We start from the raw sequence: 9,675 nt of genomic DNA on the forward strand, positions 1-9,675 counted from the left end.
AGACTGAATTATATAATTTTAAAACTAGAATAGAGAAAATAGGAATGATAAAAAAATGAAAGGGATTTAGACCACATAGTAAAAATACTAGATGAAATAGAGATAACAGGAGAAAAATCTTTAAAACATTGGGAAAACAATAAAATTATGTGCAAACTAGACATAACTAGTATTAGTACCCGCACGATGCGCGGACACAAACTGTCACGACCCAAAATCCAAATAGTCGTGATGGCACCTAACCCAACCCGTCAGGTAAGCCAATTAATAACTATCCAATTTAATGAGATTTATAAAGAAAAGAAATGATAATACAACTGCTTTTATCCAAGAATTTTCCAAGGAATGGTAGTATAAATCATGAGCTTCTAAGATATAGAGTTTACAAAGCTGGTTTAAAATAAAATACACCATCTGTCTGAAATATACATGAAAAGATCGGAAATACTAAAGCAACCAAGATCAAGAGGCAGTTATGACTGGAACGCAGGTACATCTTCAGATGGAGATCTCGTTGTACGCAGCTACATCAGCATCCAATATCTACATGCAAGGTGCAAAAGTATAGTATGAGTACAACCGACCCCATATACTCAATAAGTAACAAACCTAACCTTATGTTGAAAGTAGTGACGATTTGGGACAAGGGTCAGAGTCCAACTCCAATAACCAACAATAGTTCATAATAATATAATAATGATGGTACAAGAAATAACTCAGTTGGTTCACAGTCACAAAAAATAAGCATGCTTTTCAAGTATAACAGTAGATCCTAAATCATTCACCGAAAACCTCGTAAATATATGAATAAGTTTGAAAACTGCGATTTTTTCAAAAAAACCTTTAGAAGAAAACCTTTCAACAATAAATAAGGTGTTTCATTTTCAGATAGAATGAAGAAAATACATCTATATGCCTAGATGTCAATATACGAGTGAAATCGTGAATGTCACCAAACTGGGTAGCATGAGGAAATGCATCTCTATACCTGTATCTCAAGTACGCATGTCAAATTCAATGCATCTCAATAATGAACTCATGTACTCACACTCTCAGAGTACTCAATCTCAATGTACTGTACGGGGCAGGTCCAGCCCAAGGAAGATCCATCCCTCAATATAAATAGCAACTGACTGTCAGTCACGTAGTACTGTATAGGGCCAATCCAGCCCAGGTAACTCCATCCCAAATATAAAAGTATTGGGCAACTCCATGCCCAGGGAACTCCATCCCAAATATGAATACATAGGGCAACTTCATCTCTAGGAACTCTATCCCAAATTTAATATCCACTGCGCTCACTGTGGGTGTGCAGACTCAGGAGGGGCTCTTTCAGCCCAAGTTCTATAACAAGCCAATCATGGCATAAATCAATAAAACATAATGCGGCATCCAGCCCGCTCCCATAAATATCCTCACAATCAGGCCCTCGGCCTCACTCAGTCATCAATCTCTCCAGTCTCTCAGGCTCAATATTTCATGAAACTAGCCCAAAATGATGATACGATGTATTAATAAATAGCAACAGAGACAGAGATATTACATGCAACAAATGAATATGACTGAGTACATAACTGCAATTAAGCACATAACTTGACAGCAAAGAACGACCACTGTGGGTCCCAATCGTACCAGCATATAGCCTAAACATGATTTTTAGCATAAATTACAGCTCAAGTGCCCTAACACACAGAGTACAGTAAAATTGTTCAGATAAAATAGCTACACAGTTCCACGAAAACGACTAAATCACAAATCACACGGTGCACAGCCACACGCCCGTCACCTAGCATGCATGTCACCTCAGCATCAATCACATAGCACGTAATTCGTGGTTTCGTACCCTAACACCAAGTTTAGAAGTGTTACTTACCTTGAACAAGCCAAATCCAATACCGATCGAGCCAAACGATGCTCCAAAAATGCCATCCCATGCATACTGATCTCTGAACTGCTCAAAACTAGCCAAAAGTAACTCAAATACATCAAATAATGCCAAAGGAAATAAACTCGATCAATAAAGGTCGAATCTTTAATCAAAAGCCCAAAATGAGCTAAAAAGCCAAACCCCGGGCCCGCATCTCGAAACCTAACAAAACTCACAAAATCCGACAACCTATTCGATTACGAGTCTAGCCATACTAATTTTACTCAAATCCGACTCCGAATCGATGTTCAAAACACAAAAATTCATTCTATGAAACTTTAGACAAAACCTCCAATTTCCTCTTTAACATTCATCAACCAATTACCAAAAATAAAAATAGATTCATAAAATATAGACAAAATAGAGTATAGAACACTTATTCCAATCCTTGTGATGAAATTTGCCTCCAACATCGCTCAATTCTGAAGTCTATAGCTCAATATGTGATACAAATTGCCAACCCTCGAACTTAAAGCATTCTGCCCAGCATTTTCTGCATTTGCGGAGAGTAGGTCAAACCTGTGACCTTTGCTTCTGTGGAATAAAGTAACACACTTGCGAAACAACCTTAGCCCCCAGTGGCCGCTTCTGCGATGACCAGGATCGCATCTGTGATCGTATTTCTGTGCCAGTAGAATCGCTTCTGTGAAGCCTCCCCAACCAGCTTTCCCCATGTTTCTTCTGTGACCAGATTAATGCTTCTGCGAGCATCCACCTACAGTCCCTCATGTGCAGGTGCGAAGACATCGGTAACCAAAAACTTTAGCAACTTCAATGTAATGACTCGACCGGTCATTTTGAGCTCTAGCACATCGTTCGGTGGTTTGAGGTCTTGAGTAGCTTCACTTCAGGTATTATGACTGGTGCATGTGGTCGGAATTGAATTTCAGGAAGCTCAGAGTTGATTCGGATGGAAAATTCTAATTTCAGAAGTTTTAAGTTGGAAGAATTGACTAAGGTTTGACTTTTTAGTAAACAATTTCGGAATCGGGATTTGAAGGTTCCAATAGGTTCGTATGATGATTTCGAAATTGGGTGTATGTTCGAGTTGAGTATCGGGTGGACCGGAGGAATTTCGGCACTTATTATGGAAGGTTAGCATTTTGGATGTTTAAGAATTTCTTAAGCTTGACTTGAAATAAATTTTGGTGTAATCGATGTCCGTTTGGAGTTACGAGCCTTGGAACAGGTTCATATCGTTATTTATGACTTGCACGTAAAGTTTGGCGTCATTCTGGGATGTTTAAGTGTAATTCGGATGCGTTCAGCGAAGTTTGAATGTTTGAAAGATTAAAGAAAGGTTTCGGTCGTCGATTCGCAATTTTGATGTTGTTCGAGCGAGTGGTAGAGCTAAGGGTAAGGAGGAGTATGTCTATTTATGAGAATCAGTTTGGGTTTATGCTGGGGCGTTTGACTACAAAAGACATCCACCTTGTTAGGAGATTGATGGAGCAATATAGGGAGAGGAAGAAAGACTTGCATATGGTGTTCATCGACTTAGAAAAGGCGTACGATACAGTTCCGAGGGAGGTTGTTTTGAGATGTTTGGAGGCTAGAGGTGTACCTGTTTCCTACGTTAGGTTGATTAAGGACATTTATGATGGATTAAAGACCCGAGTGAGGATAGTGGGTGGGGACTTAGACCATTTTCCGGTTATGATGGGGTTGCATCAGGGGTCGGCACTCAGCCCCTTTTTGTTTGCTCTGGTGATGGACGTACTGATGCGCCACATCCAAGGGGAGGAGCCGTGATGCATGCTATTTGTAGATGATATTGTATTTATTGATGAGACGCGAGACGGTATGGATGTGCAATTAGAGGTATGGAGGCAGACCTTGGAATCTAAAGGTTTCAAGTTGAGCAGGACTAAGACAAAATACTTGGAGTGTAAGTTCAGTTGCGAGACTCAAGGATGGGAAGGGGAGGTGAGGCTGGAGTCGCAGGTCATCCCTAGGAGAAGGAGTTTTAAGTACCTTAGGTCGATTATTCATGGGGATGGGGAGATTGATCAAGATGTCACACATCGTATTGGGGCGGGATAGATGAAATGGAGACTCGCTTTTGGTGTTTTGTATGACAAGAAGGTTCCACCAAAACTTAAGGGTAAGTTCTATAGAGTGGTGGTCAGACCAACGATGTTGTATAGGGATGAGTGTTGGCCAATCAAGATTGCTCATGTCCATAAGATGAAAGTAGCAGATATGAGGATGTTGAGATGGATATGCGGGCACACCAGGTTAGATAGGATCAGAAATAAGGTTATTCGCGACAAGGTGGGCATGTCCCCTATTGAGGACAAGATGAGGGAAGCGCGGCTTAGGTGGTTTGGTCGTGTGAGGATCAGGAGCACAAATGCCCCGGTTTAGGAGGTGTGAAAGGTTGGCATTGGAGGGCCTACGAAGAGGTAGAGGTAGGCCAAAGAAGAGGTGGTGAGAGGTAATTAGGCAAGACATAGCACAGCTTCAGCTGACCAAGGACGTGACCCTTGATATGAAGGTACGGAGGTCGAGGATTAAGGTAGTAGAGTAAGTAGTCTAGAGTGTTCATAATAGTAGTATTGGCACGCAGTCTCGCTTTCTGTTGGTAGTATGTTTCTGTTATTTTCTTTCATTGTTGATCACCTTACTATCATGTTATTTTTATTCTACTTTTATATGGCTTTATGGTACTGTCCCTTCTTGTCTATATTTTCATTAATATGGTGCTTATGCTTTCCTGAGCCGATGGTCTATTTGATATAGCCTCCCTATCCTCACAAGGAAAGGGTAAGGTCCGCGTACACACTACCCTCCCCAGACCCTACAGTGTGGGATAATACTGGGTAGTTGTTGTTCGATGTGATTTGAGGCTTTGACTAAGTTCGTATCATGATTTGGGATGTGTTGGTATGTTCGGATGGGGTCTCGGGGGCCTCGGGTTTGAAACGGATTGAAATCAGATTTGAAATTTAGATTTGAGGAAATGCTGGAGATTGCTAAAATCTAGTGTCATCGCACCTGCGGTGGTTTGGTCATATGTGCTGACACGCAGGCGCGATGGAGGTCATCGCAAAAGCGAAAGAGGCCAGCTGGGAGAAGGGCCGCAGGTGCGAAGTTTGGGCGTACAGATGCGCATTCGCAAAAATAAAGGAGGCACCGCAGATGGGGAATCTGGGCCTTTGATGCTGGACTGTAGGAGGAGTCAGTGCTCCATAGAAGCGAGACCGTAGGAGCGGATTTTTGTCCGCAAAAGCAGACTTGGCTGGGCATAGTTGGAACTGCACCTGCGATGAGAATTTCCGCAGGTGCGGAGCCGCTGAAGTGGCTACTCGTACGTAGATGCGAGAGTCGCTGGGCAGTGGGGTGTTTAAATTCGAGACTTAGCCATTCCTCTCACATTTTTTCACTTGGTTAGGTGACTTTTGCGGTTCTTGAAGAGGAGATTTTTGTCATCCATTGTGAGGTAAGCTATTCTCACCTATTGTGAGTTAAATACATGAGTTATATACGGATTTATACATGAAAATTCATGGAAATTGTGGGTTTTAGGTAGAAAACCTAGAATTGGTATTTTTGGATTTTGACCACGAAATTGGACATGGAATTGAGAATAAATTATATATTTTAGTTTGTAATGTTATGGGTAAAGTTTATCTTCGAAATATTTCGGAATCCGGGCAAGTGGGCTCGAGGGTTAATTTTATTGACTTTTCGAGCGGAGTTGGGAATTATTATAAAATGTTAAATTGTAAGCATTGGATTATATTTTGATTGATTTATACATTGTTTGACTAGTTTCGGATCGATGGGCTTTGGTTTGAGGTGTTAGAGAGGCGTGGGAGCCGGTTATGGAACTTGGGAGCGAGGTAAGTCTCCTGTCTAACCTTGTGAGGGGGAAATTACCCCTAGGTGATATTTATTGTTATGTGCAACTAGTTGTTGGTTCTACGTACGTGCGAGGTGACAAGAGTCCGTACATAGCTAACACATGATTATGTCCGAGTAGACTTAGGACTTTATCATATAATATTTAAATTGTTTGGACTCATTTTGTTAGTTTAATTAATTGAAATTTTTAACTAAAATTGATTTAGAAACATATAAATATTTTAGGCCGAGCTTTATCACCTTGAGTTGTTACAAGATATTTGATAAATGTAAAGGGGTATATTTATTACTGTGCCCATGTACTGTATTGTAAGTATATGCCTTGTAATTCGATAATTTATTTCCTTTCTTGTGGAGCGGGCCGAACACCTCGATAGTATAATAGATGCATCTATGGTTCGTGCCGCTCGACCCTCGGCACTATACACATTATTCTGAATCGGGCCGAACGACCTTGGCATAATAGTGCGTTATATCGCTGGTAGTCCGAACATTCATGAGATTATCTTTCCATTGATGCCCTACATTTCATATAGTATTCCTTATTCATTTGGTATTGGCACTTGACAATTTCTTAGCTGTTAAGGTAGAATACAAGATTGAGAAATTCATACTTTAAAACAAATATTTGGAAGATTATGTAACTTACAGAGTTACACAATTATTGTTGTGTGCTTTATATCTACCTATGATTTATTAAATTGCTTTATTAGCCCTATAGTAAGTGTCGATATCGACCCCTCGTCACTACTTCTCCGGGGTTAGGCTAGATACTTACTAGGTACGCATTGATTTACGTACTCATGCTGCACTTCTGCACTAAATGTGCATGATCTGACAGGTTCATTTGGTGATCATCTTGGCGTGTAGGCGCACCCGTTGAGGGGAGATTATGTGAGATGCATTCCAGGCTATGCATCGCAGTCCACCAAGTCTCCATCGTACTATTTATGTTATACTATCTTATTTACACTCTGGACAGATATTGTATTATTATTGTACTCCTTAGAAAATGCTTATGCACTTGTGACACTGGGTTTTGGGGTTATACTAGTTGATGCTTACGGTTTCGTATATTATTAACGCCTTTCATTTCTTTTATAAACTACAAATGTTGTACGTTCCTATGGATTTAGAAGTGTAAATCTCCTTATCTTCGAGAGGCTACAGGGCCGTTAGATGCCATCACAACCTATAATGGATTTTGGGTCGTGACAACTTGGTATCAGAGCGTTAGGTTTACTTAGGTCTCACGAGTCATGAGCAAGTATAGTAGAGTCTTGCAGATCGGCACGGAGACGTCTGTACCTATCTTCGAGAGGATAAAGGGCTGTTAGGAGCACTTCCCTTCTTTATTCCTCATCGTGCGATTTGATTCCTTTGAGGCTTATGCCTTTATTTCCTTCATACTCAATATTATGCTACGTGAAGTGCTTGTTAACAATTGGGCATCGGGGAGTTGTAGTGGTACTGCACACGTGGTGCAGGATGTTTTCCCAGCGTATTCGGGCAGGCTATTATCGTCGCCTTGCGGCAGGATGTTCTATCGTTTCAGCTCAGTATCTGTATTTCCTATGGTTTGAGGCTATGCACAGATTGTTATGATGTTCATGCGTTGTTATCGCACAGTGTTGGTGTAATAGTAGGGTGCTTATTTATGGATCGCGGCAGTGAATGACTCTAAAGGAGGATTTCTCAGTTAACGGTTTAGAGGTTCGACATCTAATTCCAGCGGAGGAAGGGCAATCGGACTATGGATGTTCATGTTTTGGTTGGCAGAGTAACGAGATTTGATATTTTCAAGTGTGTTGGAATTTTCATTTGCGATATGGTGTCGTCGTTCTTGTTTGAATGTATTAAGGTTCGTCGGTGTTATGGTCTTCTTTGATTTGCCTTGGGGGCAGAGTGTGGTGAAATAGTGTCTAAGAAGCGGCTGTCAGAGATGGCGGTGTGTAGTGATTTTAGAATTGAACCGGTGCTTCGAAAGTGGATGGCTCGAGAAAGATGATCTTCGAGGAGGCTTAGTGTTGATAGAGATTTATTAGTTCAGGTGCTACAGAGAAGGATTTTGATTTGAAGCAACATTTGGGCAGCGAAGGATCAGGAAAGACATTGCGGGAGGTGTCTCGTGGTGGTCAACTTACTAGTAGGTCAAGTATGAAGAGCAGAGGTCGAGAAGTTTCTTAAAGGAGGTGGTTTAACCAAAGTGGGAGTGGAAGAGTAGCATATGCATTCTGTGGCAGGGAAGCCACTTGCCTTGAGGAAAGGTTAGAGCGATTTGGGAATCACGGTGGATAATGACTAATCCTATGCATTTCATTTGGGATGGTGGCTGCCGGATGGAGGAAGGTTGATTATGGCAGCGGGAGTTTACTGGAAATGAAGAGGTGTGAAACATGACTTTGAGTTTGGAATGTATTGTTGGACTTTTAGTTGGTGTCAATGGGGAATGAACAAAAGGGAATTCCACAGGTGGGCTATCTCCTGTGAGCAGGTCAGCGGTTGTGTGATTTTGATGAAGTTTCTACGAAGAGTTCTACTTACTACCCGGCAGAAGTCAAATATGCGATTGTGACTGATAATTCGGAATGTTCATGAAGAGTTTAACAAGGGAGTATGAGAAGTTTGGCGAGTTGATGGTGTGAGGTCATGGTAATAGAGATGTAGGAATCTTTATGGGTTCTACATTATGTGATGTTAGCTTGAAGCTAAGTGGAGGAGCCCACAGTCTACGATTGGATCGCGTGGTTGCCTGCTTGTGCGGTTTTTGGTTATCGATGTATTGGTAGATTATTTACGACTAAGAAAAGGAAACATCAGGGGTAATTTGGGCAAAGGATTTGATGAATGTGTACGATATTTCACTTTATCGATTCATGCACAGATTTTTGGAGAGACTCAGAGTTTATGCTTTTGGTAGATGTGATGTGCAAGGAAATATAATTCATCTGGTTTCTTCTTTGGGAGTATTCATGTGCTGACAGCGCACTAGAGTTTGGTTTATATTAGGACCAAGTCAGAGTGGGTGACCCTCAACAGTGGTTCTAATGGGTTCGTTATGTGGCTGGAGACCGGGATTTTGCAGCAGAGTCTGAAGAATACTTGTGGAATTTTCTATGTTATCATCGGGTGTGCGGGGCAGTGTTGGAAAAATGGGAGAAACAGTTTTGAATTCTCGGAAGGTCTTTCAAAATAGGTGTACTAGTTGGAGATGCTATTGCGCGCATGAGAAATATATGTGGTTTGTGATTGTACGTGCGGGCTCGACAGCCACCATAACTTGATTGATTTGGGAAGTATTTGATTCCAATGGCCTTGTGGTGTAAATGGATTCCGGAAAAGTCATGGCGGTTTAGATCACAACGTGAGGTTTGTATTTTCTGTGGTTTGGGAATTCAGTTACGTGTTGCATTAGTTCTTTTGAAGTGAGCTAAGTGAAAAGTTTCTAGCCAATGAAGTGTTTATTCTACTAGTACTTTAGGGGTAAAGATGAATTCTTGTATTCACGCGTAGCGGCATGATAAGTGCAGTGAGCGGCATGGGAATTTGAAAGTTGAGGATCAAGGTTGCGATTCGGTATTGACAAGAATGTCACGAGCATGGATGAGCAAGGGAGAATTCAGATGTTCAGAGTAAGCTAGCATTTTCTTTAGTGTCACCTGAGAACGACATTCTGTGTAAGAGGCTTTGTGTATTGATTTGCGGATTCTTGATTTGCTTTATAGAATTTGTACAGTTGGTGGTATGGATGGGCGAACTTTGCTACCTGGGCAGAAGGTTGTGGGAGCGTACCCCACGGGGAGATTTGTATAAGTGTGACATATTAGTCACTTGATTGTTAAAGATTGAAACCAAGTATGGAGATTTTTGGTACTATTGTT

General features: G+C 41.3%; 1 protein-coding gene across 1 annotated transcript; it reads left to right on the plus strand.

Annotated features, from left to right (window-relative positions):
• Positions 1 to 3,295: 3,295 nt before the first annotated feature.
• LOC138894117 (secreted RxLR effector protein 78-like) lies at positions 3,296 to 3,679 on the plus strand. Its single transcript, XM_070178796.1, has one exon. The coding sequence runs from the start codon at positions 3,296 to 3,298 to the stop codon at positions 3,677 to 3,679; it is 384 nt and encodes a 127-aa protein (XP_070034897.1).
• Positions 3,680 to 9,675: the final 5,996 nt, after the last annotated feature.

Source organism: Nicotiana tomentosiformis, chromosome 6, assembly GCF_000390325.3.
Source record: "Nicotiana tomentosiformis chromosome 6, ASM39032v3, whole genome shotgun sequence".
Taxonomy (NCBI): domain Eukaryota; kingdom Viridiplantae; phylum Streptophyta; class Magnoliopsida; order Solanales; family Solanaceae; genus Nicotiana; species Nicotiana tomentosiformis.